The 15,505-nt window shown below is 49.9% G+C and overlaps 1 protein-coding gene across 1 annotated transcript; it reads right to left on the bottom strand.

Annotated features, from left to right (window-relative positions):
• Positions 1–1,053: 1,053 nt before the first annotated feature.
• KLHL40 (kelch like family member 40) lies at positions 1,054–11,939 on the bottom strand. The gene is made up of 6 exons (XM_064639607.1): positions 10,566–11,939; positions 7,007–7,167; positions 5,069–5,176; positions 3,812–3,997; positions 3,064–3,210; positions 1,054–2,281 (listed from the first exon to the last, which is right to left on the bottom strand). The coding sequence occupies exons 1-6, from the start codon at positions 11,709–11,711 to the stop codon at positions 2,170–2,172; spliced, it is 1,860 nt and encodes a 619-aa protein (XP_064495677.1). The 5' UTR covers positions 11,712–11,939; the 3' UTR covers positions 1,054–2,169.
• Positions 11,940–15,505: the final 3,566 nt, after the last annotated feature.

A 15,505-nucleotide genomic window follows, 5' to 3' on the forward strand; every position in this document is an offset into this window, starting at 1 on the left:
CACCGCAATAAATGACCTTAAAAATTGTTATTATATACAGGGATTATTTTTTTTAATTTCTTCTTAATTTTTCTTTTCTGCCACAAGCTATTTGGAAGATTGATCTTTAATTAGCTTGGGAGTTGTCCACAGGAATTTCTGCAGAGCAGGGCAGAAGGTGTTTAATTTTTTTTTGCAATGCATTTTTCACACATTTGATTGTTTCAAGGGTTTTTGTTGCCTTTTTTTTTTTTCTTTAAAGCTATTTTGTGACAGCCAGTCACCTTGGATTTCTTTTTCTTGTGAAAAGACTTCATTACTGTTCTGATGTGATTGTCCTCTAAGGAGCTTATCCTGTAACTTTTTTAAATCCTTAAAATGAAACCAGGACAAGGCTCTCTCTGGTTGCTTTACTTCTCTTTCCTTCCAAACATGTTTTAGTTTCTCCATGCCTAGGTTTTGAGCCAGTTGAATGAGCCAGGTATGATTTGTAACACTGGAATTTTCATACCACTTCGAGGGAATTGTTTTGAAAGGTTTGTATTTGTTCTTTTTTTTTTTTTAATTTATTTTTATTATTGATTATCACCCCTGTTCATGGTATCATGAGATCATAGTATCATGGAATCATTAAGGTTGGAAAAGACCTTTAAGATCATCGTCATCAGCCCAACACCACAACCATGTTCACCATTAATCCATGTCCTGGAGTGCCATATCCAAGTATTTTTTGAACACTTCCAGGGATGGTGACTCCACCACTTCCCTGGGCAGCCTGTTTCAATGCTTTACAACCCTTTCTGTGAAATTTTTTCCCCTGATATCCAATTTAAACCTGGCACAACTTGAGGCTGTTTCCTCTCAGTCTGTCCCTGTAGATATCCAACTGCCTTCTGGTCCTAGGTATCCATAAAAAAGATCTTTAAGGATACAGAGCTAAAGTTTCAGCTTTCAAATGGGGGAAAATAAGCACAATAAGAGATGGGGCTGGGTGTGTTCATCACAACTTTTGTTTGGTCTTTGGTTGCTGTGAACGTTCAGTTTCAGCTCTCCCAACATACAAACACAGGGGACTTCTTTTGAAATAGTCACATTTATTTTCAAATGAACCACTGATCAGGTGGTGTGTGCATCAGGAGATCTTTGCTCTAGCAGATCTTTGTCCTGCTGCCAGTACAGTAGTGTTTCTATCAAAACATCATTATGGATAACTTTAAGATAAATATGCATTTTTCACTTGTAGGAAGCTCTCTTTGAGCCAAACACATCTGCAATGTGAAATACTCTTTAAAAAAAAAAAAAAAAAGGTTTGACCTTTAAAAAGAAGACAGAAACAGCAAAAATATAAAACCTTTCCCTAAAAAAACCAGCACTTGTCCATCCACAGGTGAGGACATTGTGATCTGGGATTGAAGATGAGGAAGGCAAAAGGCTGGAGATGAGCACACAGGGCCTCCCCTGCCCATCTCTCCCCCTCTCCCACCCTACTACTTGCACGACTCCTCCCCTCCTACAGACTCAGCTCCCGACCTCTCTTCACTCCAAAGTCAAGGTGGAGCCAAGGAACTAAGATTACTTGACTGTTTTCTTCTCATTGCAACTTTCAGAGCATTTCTGCTGCTCACATGCTCGTTCCTTTCAACTGTCTCATCCCAGCAACCCTCATCACTCAGGGACTCATCAAATTCCACCCGGGTCTCTCCTGTACCACTTGACTTTGACCCTTCCTTCTCCTCTCCAAGGGGGGCTCTAGCACTGTGCTCACAGCTTAGGTGGGGAAATATTTCATAGGCCCTTTTCCCTGGGGAATGTTAACTGAGTCCATTGGGACCTGCTTTCTGCCTGGTAAGGGAGGTGTAACAGTGAAAAGATGGGGAAAAACATGAAGAAGAAATTGAAACTTCCATTTGTCCTGTCTACAGAGACAGGAATAACTCATTGCTCTGTTTTTCTCAGCCTCTCCCAGCTCCTTCCAGGCTCCAGATCCCTCCTCTAATTACCTTGAGAGCATCTTCAAATTCCCACAGAGCTTCAGGATCGTTTCCCCCTTTTCCCATCTAAGTAAAAAAGTCCCAATCACAGATGCAATGTCCTACACAGCATCCAGACGCCACATCCCTGATAAACATCACCTCTGTCCCCCCCATCCCTCCTTGCCCCAGACTCCCCCCATGGAAAAATGACAAATCCCTACATCTTTGTTAGACGCAAGACATTGAGGCGCACGGGGAGGAATGTGGCACCGGAGGCGTACTGGATCTCCCGGAGAACCCCTTCCCACTTCTTCTGCTCCTCATCGTACCTGGGGAGAGACAGAGTTACAGTGAGGAAAGTGTCTCCTCTCCCTCCTTTCAGCTGCTCTCCACAGCGGCGGGAGCCCCGGTGCAGGGTGTGACATCCCACAGGCATTATTTGGCCACAGGAATCCTGTGGGGGCTACGTGGGGACTTTCAGCCCTGGTTTGTATATGCCAGGCTGGGAATGTGGATGTCAGCACCTGGTCTCACAGGGAAGAGGGTATTTTTTTCATTTGGAAATGTTTTGATGGCACCAAGATGGAACATCCACTGTGAAGGACAGCGGGTTCCTGCTGAGGGTGCTGCAGCACCGATGTGAGGGACAGGAGCAGCTAATGCTGTGTGAGCAGCTGTCACAGAGTGCTTCCTGCCCTCTTCTCTGCTCACATGTAACACTATCTGCTTCCCAGCCAGGACTATCTGCTCCCCAGCCCCAGCACTGGCTGTTCCCAGGGAGAGGATGCATCGCACAGATGCTGCTCCACACCAAAGGGGAGGCTGGGACCACCTCCAGGCGAAATGTCAACTCAGCAACAAAGCTAAAGGAAGAGTTTTCCCTGGTATGTTGCTGTTGGAGGCTGGGAGAGATCATTGAGCTCTCCAGTGTGCCCTCCAGCACAGCACAGGGCAAACTCCCCACCCAGAGACCCCGTGCTGAGCCTGCAGCTTTGTGCTGGGGTCACAACCTCCGTCTCACATTGACAGCACCCAGAAAGACAGAAACCGTCTGTTCCATCACTAACATCCCTCCCATGCTCCCTTGGACAGCCCTGGGGAAGACCATCACCTCCAAACATCGTTGAGCTCCGTTGGCACCAGCTCTCCCGACTCTGTCTCCACCGTGGCGAACCCTCCGAGCAGGTAGAGCACCCCAGACAGGCTGACCAGGCTGACGGAGCTGCGCTCCTGGGGGAACTCTGTGAACGTGTCCCACCTGCCACATCAGGAGAGGGGACATGTTAGAGCAGCCTGGCTACCCCCACAAATCAGGAATCAACAACTGGGTTCACAGGTTAACTTGTGCAGGTCTGTGTGGGATGGGGTCAGGGACAGCTGGTTTTAGGGACAGCTGTTTCCATCATCATGGTTCAGCTTCATTGTGCATTGAGTACATGGCCTGTGAAGCACATTGGGAATGGAGCAGAATGTCCCAGTGCTGGGAGAATGTCCCAGTGCTGCAAGAGCCACCCAAAATCAGAGAGTTTATTGCGTTGGGTGAAGCTGCCAGGAGGAAGCTACAGCCCTGCAGGGATGGCACCAGTCGGTGAAACCACTTTAAAGATGAGCCTGAGATGATCCACAGCCCAACCACGGCGACACTGGTGATGCCCAGCTCTCTGAGGAATCCTAGACCCTGGTTTGGTTTGGAGGGGACCCTAAAGATTATCTATTTCCAGCTCCCCTGCCATGACACACAGACTGGAGGAACTGGAATCAGCAGTCACAGGCAGACTCCAGAACAGCTTTAAGTTGGTCAATGTACACCTGCAGCTGCTCCTGGTGTAACCACACCCCGAGGTGTGCTCAGGACCTACTTGTTGGTGGCAATGTCATAGACTTCCACCGAGCTGGTCAAGCCGGAGTCGGTCACACCGGCGGCCACATAGATTTTGTCCTTGTGCACGGTGGCCCCGAACAAGGAGCGGGCAGTTTTCATGGGAGCCATGTCCTTCCACTCAAACTTGGATGGGTTGTAGACACACATCTTCTTCAGGCACTTCCTGGAGAAAGGTGAGAGGGGAAAAAGAGCATCAATCGCCCACCAAGGGGTGGGTTTTGCCCTGCAGGAGTTTTGGGGTGTCTGCTGGGAAGAACGTGGGGTCTCTAGAGAGGGTTTTGCTCCACATCAGCACAAATGGAGGACACCTGGGGTGTCCATGCCTGGAGTCATCACTCGTGTGTGTAACATATCCCCTCCTGCTGTGCCCACTTTGTGTGGGAGTCCTGAAAGATCCACACGTGTTCACAACCCTGGATATGGGTCCGTGTAGCCAAGAGCCCCTCAGGAGCTCACACACAGCCATTCAGACAGTGTTCCAGTGCTCCTGATCCACCCTGATGCTGTGAAATATCATCAGTAACGTCCCTGTCCCCAGACTGGTGGTGTGAGGGGTGAGTAGAGGCACGTTCACACCTTTCAGACCACAATCCTTCCTATTTGTCCCGAATTATGGCATGTTTGCCCTGCAAATGGTCACACTCCTGCCCTGCAATGCTCCCCAAGAGAGGCTTCTCCTGCTTGAGCCTGTCTCCTGCAGGAGGGCAGGATGTGGGGCAGGCTGGATGAGGTTTTTCACTCCTGTTGCAAATACACCTCTGGATTTGACTCCTGGGACCACTCTGCTCCACAGGTCCAAGAGAGGAGACCTTTAATGTGAAGGGGTTTCTTGCTCTCCAGTGAGACATTTTTATTTTTTTTGTGAGCAAAGAGGATCCTAGATCATAAAATAGTTTAAATTGGAAGGATCTTTAAAGCTCATCTCATTCCAACCCCCCAGCCATGGGGAGGGACACCTCCCACCAGACCAGGTTTGCTTAAAGCACCACCCAGCCTGGCCAGGAATGGGGCAACACATTCCCTCTCCTGCCAGGACACTGCCATCTCCCTGATGTCCCTGTGGGGCTTGTGAAGGCCTGCAGGCAGGCACAGAGGTGAGCTGGGAGTGAAGGATCCACATCTCACACACCCCCCCATCCTCCTTAACCCATGTTGGGGAGGTACCAACTCGCGCTCTGCACTCCCACTCCTTCAGGAGGTGAATCCTTGAATTCCTCTTGCTTTTTTGACTTACTTGTCACTTCCTTTGCCCCCGATGACGTAGACAAGGTCCTTGTGTGACACCACAGCATGGCCATAGACCGCGTAGGGGAGGGGATCAGCTTCACCCCACTTGAAGGACCTGGATCAGAGAAAGGTGGGAGGCAAAGGGATTTGTGGCTTGGTGGGTGACACTACAGCACGTGGCACTTTCACCACTCAGATGTGAGCACAGCTCCTGAGTCAGCCTCAAAAATATGTGGTTTCCAATAGAATCATGGAATATCCTGAGCTGGAAGGGACCCACACAAAGATCGTCAAGTCTGACTTCTGGCTCTGCACAGAACAACCCCAAAAAAAACACATCATGAGATAGAATTCAATGAGATAAGGCTCATCCAGTAAATTTTGTGGTCCTGGGAAAAAAAAAAAAAAAGGAAATAAAATATGCAGAATATTTATGGTAATTATTGTTTTCTGCTGTATTCCCTCCTCTTGAGCTTTGTGGACACACATCTCCACTTTTCCCAGGACCTCACCTCATTTACAAGCGTTACCAGCTGCATGATGGAAAAAAATTTAAAACCAAGTCCACCCCTAAACCATGTCCCCAAGTGACACATCACCATGCTTTTTAAATCCCTCCAGGGATGGTGACTCCACCACTGCCCTGGGCAGCCTGTTCCAGTGCCTGGCCACTATTTTAGTGCAGAAATTTTCTGTAATATCCGATCTAAACCTCCCCTGGTGCAACTTGAGGCCATTTGCTGTCATAGTGTCACTTGTTCTCTGGGAGCAGAGCCCGACCCTCACCTGGCTCCCCCCTCCTGTCAGGGAGTTGTGCAGAGCAAGAAGGTCCATCCTGAACCTCCTTTTCTCCAGTCTAGACACCCTCAGCCCCCTCAGCTGCTCCTCATCAGACCTGTGCTCCAGACCCCTCCCCAGCTCCGTTCCCTTCTCTGAACATGCTCCAGCACCTCAATCTTTCTTGTCACGAGGGACCCAAAACTGAACACAAGATTTGAGGTGCCTCAGCACAGGGGGACAGTCACTTCCCTGGCCCTGCTGCCACACTGTTCCTGACACAGACCAGGATGCCACTGGCTTTTTTGCCCACCTTTTGGGCACACATGGGCTCATATTCAGCTGCTGCCAATCAAAACAATGCCAGAATAACATCAACCAAAGAATACTAGAGATAAAGTGGTGCCGATCACATCTCCACCAGCTTCAAATGGATATTCAAACCACCCCCTGAGCACTTAGCAGGGGCAGACACACCCTTTCCCAGAGCCTGCAGGGGCAGATAAATGCCCCTTTATGTGGGAATGAAACTGATTTCAAACCTCTGCCTAAAAAACAGAGTTAGGAGCACACACATCTAAATATAGATGAAATAAAGACTTGTTGACACCTCCTACTCCTCCTGTTGGGGCAGGCTTTGGATGTTTCTGTCTCCTGAGAGCAGAACAGGATGGTGCCTTTTAATAAAACTCATGACCCAGCGTGGATTAGAGCCCATTGTCCAAAAATAAGCGGATATTAAACCTGACATCAATCAGGTTGAGCCATTCAGTGCCACATCTGAACATTTTAAAAACCAACTTTCCCGTTCAAACCACTCCTGGTGAGATCCCAGCGAATGCCACTGAACCTTCAAGAGCAGAAGGAAAAACTCCTCCTGTACAGGCTTCACATGAGCATCTACTGATATCACTCCCTGATATCATAACATCCCCATTAAAGCTTCCATCTCCAGGAGGTTCAATCACAATAACAGGAGCAGCTGGAGTGTGACAGCTCCAGGCCCCAGGGCACAGCTCAGGACAGTCCCAGTGGTCCCAATATTGAGATAAAGAGTTCAAGCCCTGCCTCCAAAACCTTTTGACTCCTGGAGACCTGGAGTCATTTTTCAGGCAGCTGCTTCACCTTCTCCTCCAAACTCCCTCCCTCCCCGCCCGTGGGCACTCACAGCCGGTCGTAGCACAGCACAGAGTCCAGGGTCTTCTCCCCCTCCTTCAGTTCTTTCCCTCCGACCACAAAAATGGAGTTTTCCGCCTCTCCCAGGCCGAAGAGGCAGCGAGGGGAGGGCAGGGGGGGCATCCCCAGCCAGTCTGCGTCCAGATGGTCGTACTGGAAGGGAACATATGGCCATTAGTGTGTGATCACCCAGCCCCTCTGCTTAGCAAAAGCCAGGGTCCACAGGCTGAGGGCAAAGTCCATCCCCAGGGGCTGCTTGGTCACCCCATGGCACAGTGTGCCTGTGCCCTTCCACCTGGGGCAGGATGGGAGATCTTGGAGCAAACCCAAGTCTTGTACCACGTGATATATTTTTTTGTGGCAAGAGACGGGCCAGCATGAACTTGTTCTGCTCTATTTACCAAAGCCTTGACTTTATAGAATCACAGAATCATCAAGGTTGGAAAAGACCTCTGAGACCACAGAGTCCGAACAGTGACCCACCCACCTCTGACCACCTACAGTGTGCCAGAGCCATCTGATAGATGAGAGAGCTGATCCATACAGTGCTGCTGGATCAGCTCACCAGATCCTTGGACATCTGCAGATCGTTGCCTCACCTCCCACCAGAGAAAAAAAAATATGAAAGGGCTCTCTGAGTGCTGTGGTTTGATGGGAACCGTAAACTGGGGCAGAAATTTTTAATGCAGCTTGGTAGCAGAGCAGGGAGGGATGTCTTGCAGCCAAATCTGTGGGACTCTGCAAGATGAAGCTGTGATGCTGCACTGCCTGGAGCGCTGTTTGCTGTGGGCTCAGGCCAAAGAGCTTCAGCCTGATGGGTTGGCTCCAAAGCTTGGCCTCAGCTGGGTGCCTGTGGTTTTTGGTCTCCTTTGAAGCTGTTGTCCACATTTGTGTTATTTATAGTGCAAACCCGAGCAGCTCAGCCATCAGGATAGTTCCTCCTTCTTGATGGGCTCAGCACTGTTTACAAGTCATAAATCTTGGGAATGACAAAGAAAGGACACCCTTTTCAATCTGAGATGTCAATGGAATCGTTTTGCTCCTGCCAAAATCTGCAAGGCCCCTGGGATTTATCAGCATTTTTATATTTTGGTGCCTGTCCTTAAATCTAAACTATCCCTGAACTGGCAGTCCTGGCTTCAGGGGGAGGAATGTGAAACTGGGGAGGATAGAAACAGTCAGAAGGTGTAGGGAGCTGCTACACAGGGGTTCAAGGGTTTGTACCTGTCTACGTCTGTCATTTCAGCTGGGAAAAAAAGGCTCAAAAGACCCTTACACAGGAACCATGAGCTACATAACGACACTGATGCAATAAATGACACCTTTGCAAACTGATGGCACTCTCCAAGCCCAGGACTCTCCCAAGAACCGATGCCACAGTGAGGTGTGAAGGGACCACTGTCCCCTTCTTGTGTGGAAGGAGCTAAAAATGCCCCCACGATGCCCAAAGCCTCTGCCACTGAGTCAGTGGTAAACTGGGAGCTGAATGTAGAAATCCTGTTGTTGGCAGCTTAGAATCACGGAGTATTTCGGGTTGAATGGACTTCCAAGGGTCTTTCATCCAGCCCCCATGTTCAAGCAGGCTCAGTTTTGGGGTTAGAGTGGGATTCACCAGGGATTTTTGCTATCAAATATGAAGTGTTTCCAAGGATGTTGCCCCACTGGAAGTGTCCAAGGCCAGGTTGGACGAGGCTTGGAGCAACCTGGTCTAGTGGAAGGTGTCCCTGCCCATGGCAAGGGGGTTGGAACTGGATGATCTTTGAGGTCCCTTCCAACCCAGGCCATTCTATGATTCTGTGGAGATTCTGTGACCTCTCTGGACCCTGCTCCAGTACCATTCCACCCCCCTTGGGAAGATTTTTCCTCACAGCAAGCTGATATTTCACTTCGTGCTCCCAGTGGCCAATGCCTCTTGTCCCACCTTTGTGCAAATCCAAGGAGAGTATGGAACACTCCTCCGTGTCTCCTCAAAACTGGGAGCTGCAGACACCAGTGAGATCTTCCCTCTCCCTTCTCCAGGCTCATCACACAAGGCTCAGCCTCTTCTTCTGCCTCCTGCTCTGCAGCCCTGCTCTTGGTGGCCTCTGCTGACCCATTCCAGTACCTCAGTGTCTCCTGCATGCTGGGGAGCCCCACACTGGACACAGCAGCCAGATGTGGCCTCACAAGTGTGTGACTGAAGTGAAAGAAAAAATCCCTTCCCTTGAGCTGCTTGTTTCAGTTGTGCTGAAATAACCCAGGACAGGGTGGACCTTCACTGCTCCAAGGAAATAACTTGCCTGGGCAGCAACCAGACTGGTGGAACATTGATCTTCAGGAACAGGTTTGGACTGAACACAAAGCAGCCCATCTACCTTTTCTGCACAGATGGAGTTGGCCACACCTCTGTCATCATCCACTGCCCAGTGTGAAGGGCTGTGCCTCAAACAGCACATCCCTGGCACTCCCACAGCCTTCTCACCCCATCCTGCTTTCTAGGGATGGGAGTTCTTCCTGCTGGCTTCTTATTTCACAGGTTTCACCCTGCTCCAGCTTATTTCACAGCCTCCTGACCCTCTCCAGGTGAGGACAAGCCTGTCCCTGCACACATGATGAAGATGGACAGACCTATCCACGCAACAAGGCAAGGGAGGGATCAAGGCTGGATGTCTCAGCTTGGGAACTACCCTCATTTTACCCTTTCTGCCTGGACATGTGATTTTTTTCCCAAAAGATGTGAGCCATGGAGAAGAAAAGAAGGATTTCTGGGTATGGGAGGAAGAGCAGAGGATTTCCTGGATTCTTCAGGGTCAGCAGGAAGGGTGCCTTGAGTTTGCTGTCTACAGGGAAAGTGCTCTTGGGTCACAGCCCAGGCTGGGGCTCAGGTTGCCTGTACACAGCTCAGTCCAGTCACAGCTTTGGTCACTGTTGAACTGGAAGAGCCACTTTCCTTGAGGAGTATCCCAAAAGACATCACACTGTGGTTTCCCCCTCACAGGATGGAAATGGCCAAGGTGCAGAGAGAGCTGGAACAAACCCACCCCCAGGGGCAAGAGCAGCACTAGAAATGGGGCACATGTTGGCAGGCAGGGGACAGCCTGTGTGCTTGGGGTGTTTGCTCCATGGCTGTATCTGCTGCTGCTCCTGTTTTCTGGCACCTGGCAGAATCACTCTTGGGTTTTCCAGGGGTTTCATGACCAGGGAATGCAAGGGATACAAAGCAGAACACAGACCTTGTGTCACTAACCTTCTACTCCATGTGCCCCATGGTAAGCACGGCTGGACCAAATTCTCTGCTCTAAACAGTGCCCTATTCAGGATTTGGATCAGGAAAGTTTGCCCCTGTTACCTGCTCCTTCAACCCTCCTTCCTCTACTACCAGAACCACCCCTCAGTGGGATCTGCCTTAAAAACACAGGGAGAGGAATCTCTAGTAAAGCAACTCAGGTGCTTCTCCTTCGCTTAAAACTTTCATTCTAACATCACATGACAAGGAATGTTACTGACAACACAGAAAAGCTGGTGGTGTTCCAAAGTGGTCCAAGAAACAACAGAAAGATAAAAGGTAGTACCTGTAGGAAGTAGGAACTCATGGGATCCTCCTTGCTGTCCTCGTTGTAGTACAGTCCTCCAACAATGAAGATCTGGTTCTCTCTGGTCACCAGACTGACGTGGTTCTTTGGGATTTGAGTGGACAGGGAGGCAAAATAGCACTCATTGGCATTGGGATCATAGGCCACTGCCCCACTGTCGCTCACCATGAAAATAAGGTCCTGGAGGAACATCCCAAAGCGCATGGTGTCATTTAAGATCCCAGGGAGAGCGTCCTCCTCCGTGTCTTCCTCCTCATCTACTGCTCCGTTGACAACGTTATCCTTCGCTTGATTTTCACTGGTTTTCTTCACTTTCTTCTTCTTTACCACAGTGAATTTGCCTTTCTGGGCATCCTTCACCATCTGCAGCTTCTTGAGGAGCTCGGGGCTGGACTTCACCACGTTGTGCTTCTCCACGTGGTCCCTGATGTAGTCGTTGGGCATGAGGCGGAAGCGGATGCTCTCGAAGACGACAGGCAGGGCCTTCTGCCGGCTCTCGCAGTCCTTGGTCCCCACCCACTTCATCACCACTTCAAAGACGGTCTCCTCTTTCTCCACGTTGAGGGAGTCGCTGGAGATGATGGCGATGAGCTCGTCGGGGGAGAGCTGGTAGAACTCCTCATCGCGGGAGACCAGCGCGAAGCGGTCGCAGATGAAATCCCGAGCGGCCACGGCCAGCCGGGCACAGTCCAGCATCAGCCCCAGCCGGAAGATGGCCAGGCAGTTGCTGAGGCACAGCCTCTTCTGCAGGAAGGACACGCACACAGTGAAGATGGAGGGGATCTGGAACATGTTGGCCACGGAGAAGATGTCCTGCACGTTCTGCTCCGTGATCTCCAGCTCCGAGGTGTAGATGTAGTGGAGGATCTTGCCCATGACGTCCGGATCGACGTCTTCCAGACTTATCTCCCTCTTCTTGCTCTCTTCCATGTCCGAGAGGAACATGGCTCGGAAATACGGGCTGCAGGCTGCCAGCACCAGCCGGTGGCAGGGAAACTCCTTCCCTTTGACTTTCAAGACACAGTCCAGAAACTTATTGTGGTCCAACATGTCTTTGAGTCCATCCTGGAGAAGAGTTTGCTGGTAGAGACGCAATTCTTCCACTTGATCAAGAGGCAAACCCATGGTGAGGAGCGGCCGCTCGTCCTTTCCCCCAATCCTTCTTTTACAGAGATATATTTATGGATATATCTGAGCCCCTGGGAAAGAAACTTGCTCAAAGCAGGGCTCTCAGCCTCCCTTGCTTCCAGACCGATGGCACACCGGGAATGCAAAGCTCTTGCTACTACTGCAGCTGTCTGTGTACTTCAGCTTCCAGGGCAGGGCTTTATATATAGACCCGGCGCTGCAGAGCTTAAGGAATCCATACTGCAGCATGTGTAAGCCGATCACCCTTTAATATGACACATAGGACGAGGAGGAAGGGAGGGGGGCCTGGGGGAACAGCTGTAATTCCAGCCCCAGTAATTCAGGAAGGGTCTGTCAGCTCGTGAGTCACCGCGGGGGGAGCGGGAGCCGTCGCTGCCGTGACACGGGCGGGGGACGCGCGCGAGACCCGTCCCGTGCTTGGGGAACGGCCTCGGGGTGAATCAAACACCCAAATCTGCCCTCTGGGTCACGGATGGCAGTGCTGAGACTTTCTCCCGGCAGCTCTAAAGGGGCTGCTCCCAAACTGCCAAACCTTTGGCTGCGTGCTAAAAATAGACTGTGAAGTCAAAGCTGGAAAGATGCGCTAAGGGAGCGTCTTATGTGGGCTTTGTGGCATCCCCAGCTTCAGCCAGCTCCCTCCCAGGGATGCTTTGCTGCACGGGTTTGTCCTTTATTCTCCTCTAGAGTCACTTTTCAGGAGTCTGGAAGGGGGTGGAAAATGGAGATAGGGCTGTTTGTTTACAGCTCTGTATGGGATACGAGGCCTATGCTGGAAGTTACTTAAAAAGTCTCACTAAAGAAGGAGATTTGAGGATTGTGGGAGAGGGATGATTCTCTTTCCCTGAAGTAGGTGGTGGAGTCCCCATCCGTGGAGGTGTTTAAGGAAAGACTGGATGTGGCATTTAGTGCTATGGTCTGGTTGACATGGTGGTGTTCAGTCACAGGTTGGACTTGACTATCTTGGAGGTCTTTTCCAACCTAATTGATTCTGTGATTCTGTAATACATGCATGGGCCCTGATGGCACAGTCTCTGGGCACTTTGTCATCAATAAATCCATCTTTTCCACATCTTGGTAACAGACAGAGTCTCTGAGGCAGAAGAGAAGTAAAGGAAATGCAACAAGGGGCTTCAGCTCACGGATTAACACATCTAAATGCAAGTACCTTCTAGTAAATTGAGGGTCTCCTGCTGAGATCTTCTGATTCAACACACCCATGATGAAGTCTAGAGCAACAGCAGTTCAATCTGAGCTGATGAACCAGAGCTGATGATCCAGAGCTGAGTCGTCAACCTGAGCTGATGATCCAGAACAGCTGAGTTCTCCAGCAGGTCTTGTGTCCTTCTTGCATGCCTATGGAGGTCTAGGAAGCCCCACGGGTCCCCAGATGGCCACTGCAGCTCCACCTCTTCCCATGGAGCTCACAAAGAAGCAAATTATTTTTAGCAGACATGGGCAAGCAGAGCAGCTCTAATTATTTATACCTATAGTAAAACTTGTACATGAATCTGTTTTATCTTTTACTGTGGATCCTCCGGGCGGGCTGACACTCAGTGATGGCACAGATTTAATTAATGATTTAATTAAGCCTATGCAGAGATATTAGCCACTATTCTTGGTGTATTTAAAGCCACATAACCCCTTACCCTGGCAGGGATGTATTTATAAAAATTGCCATGATGATCATCTGCATAAGCGGGAAGAGGGAGGGAGCTATACTGGTATGAAGCCCTTTTGTACTGGTGTGGTTCCAGCACCATCTGGGAGGTACCAATATAGCAGGAAAATAATCACAGGCTGTTTTCAGAGCTCACATCATAAGATCTTCTGCTGTGCTGCTCATCTGTGACGGGATCAAACACCGGGTGCTGATCTTTGAACTGGGTCGAACTTCAGAAATCTTTCTCTGCTCCCTTGACATCTGGGGTTGGACACCCCAACCCTCCCCTCTGCCCTCCCTCTGCATTAGCTCTGCTCTATCTTAAGTTTAATCCTGTGTTGTTGTGCTACCAGCTGGGATTTCCACCACCCCCCTCCCTCTGCCTTTAATCTCCCTTGAGCCCCGGGTTGTTTTCCTTTTCGCTGTGCTGCCACCTGACTTTTGCCTCCATGTTCTGTGCATCACAAGGTGCTGCTGCTAAAATGCAGCTACAGCCCATCCCTTCCCAGAGGAGCTCTGACCCATTAGTGGGTCTCTGGTATCTCTCAGGTTCATGGTTCACCCAGGGAAAGGGCACTGTGCTGGTCCCAAACCTGCTCTGGGGTCTCCACTGGTTTCGGTGACTTTGCACAGCAGCTGGACCAGCTCCAAGGCTTGGGGAAGCAGCCCAAGCACTGTGTCCCCCAGATCTGACAAGGATACAGCCACTGATTTCCAATGATCAATGGACTAAATCAGTTATTAAGTGTGTTCCTAAGTGGGCAACAGCCCCAACATGACATGGGAGCAGGTGAATGTCCTGGTGTTGGCTGAGAGTTTGTTTGCTTCCTTAGTAGCTGCTATAGGGCTGTGTTTTCTGATTTAGGATGAGAGCAATGTTGATACCACCCTGATGTTTTGGCTCTTGCTCAAAGTTCTCACCCTAAGTCAAGGACTCACCAGTGTCTCAATCTCTGCTAACGAGGGATTGCACAAAAAGCTGGGAAGCAGCATGGCCAGGAGAGCTCACCTGAACTGGCCAGAGGGATATTCCATACCAAAGAATAACATTCCCAGTATATAAAACTGTGTAGGTTACCCAGGAGGGGGCCAATTGCTGTTTGGAGACGGGCTGGGCATCAGTCAGTGGGTGGTAATTGTATTGTGCATTACTTGTTTCTCTTGGGTTCTGTTACTATTATTATTATTATTATTATTATCATTATCATCATCATCATCTTTTGTTTCGAATATTAAACTGTTCTTATCTCACACGAGGTTTACCTGTTTACCTTTTCTTTTAGGGGGGTGAGGAGGGTGCAGGGGGAGTGAATGACAGGCCATGTAGCACTTAATTGCCAGCTGGGATTAAGCCATGACAGTGAGGATACATGGAAAGCATCCTAAGGGATGCAGCAGGATCACTCCTTCCCATACAAAATTTTTGGACAAGGAAGGTGCATGCAGGAATTGTAGTCACGTCAGGCTGATCAAGAAAGTGTCCAGTGTAGGGTTATTAATTGGGATTTGTAATTGCAGTAAATAATTGCTTTTCTTGGCTTCTTGTGTGAGTTTTATGAAAAAAACCCCAATAACTACATATGATGAGATGCTCTTCTTCAGGAGAGAGATGAGGAGTGGATATATCCCATGCTAGAGTGCAATTCAGTGAGGGTGAGGGTCTCCTGTGCAAGGCTGAGCTGGCTGAGACAGCACCAGGGTGCTCCTGGCCCACCAGACCTCCTGGGCTTCTCAGAGTGGTGACACTGAGGGGACAACTTCAGGTAAAGGAGGGCAAAACCCAAGATCTCCCCTGAACTGTGTCTAACAGATCACTGGCTGGGTTGGTGTCTAAGATTAGCTCCTTCTGGCAGCTTCAGCAGATGCAGCTGCTGGGTAAATATAGATCCTTAGTGAATGGGCTATTTTCACTCCTGGAGTATCCAAGTCAGGAGGGCAGTGCAGAGTCACTGGGATTTGCCATGTGAGTCACCCACTTGGACACCGGGAGGTGACTCTGTTTGTCCTGCTGGGCAGCCAAGGACCTGAGCTGAGCCACCCACAGCCACACAGCCCCTGGGTTCAGTACCTCAGGGTGGTGTCAGTTGTGCAAGGACACCCGTGTGGAGGA

This window comes from Pseudopipra pipra, chromosome 1, assembly GCF_036250125.1.
Source record: "Pseudopipra pipra isolate bDixPip1 chromosome 1, bDixPip1.hap1, whole genome shotgun sequence".
NCBI lineage: Eukaryota > Metazoa > Chordata > Aves > Passeriformes > Pipridae > Pseudopipra > Pseudopipra pipra.

What these genes read in the sequence shown, in the direction of transcription:
- KLHL40 (XM_064639607.1), bottom strand. Translation starts at nt 11,711, where the DNA reads ATGGGTTTGCCTCTTGATCAAGTGGAAGAATTGCGTCTCTACCAGCAA. An exon ending in TGAGTTCCTACTTCCTACAG is followed by an intron (nt 7,168 to 10,565) that starts GTACTACCTTTT and finishes GTTCCCTTCCAG; the next exon opens with TACGACCATCTGGACGCAGA. An exon ending in GTGCTGTGCTACGACCGGCT is followed by an intron (nt 5,177 to 7,006) that starts GTGAGTGCCCAC and finishes TCTCTGATCCAG; the next exon opens with GTCCTTCAAGTGGGGTGAAG.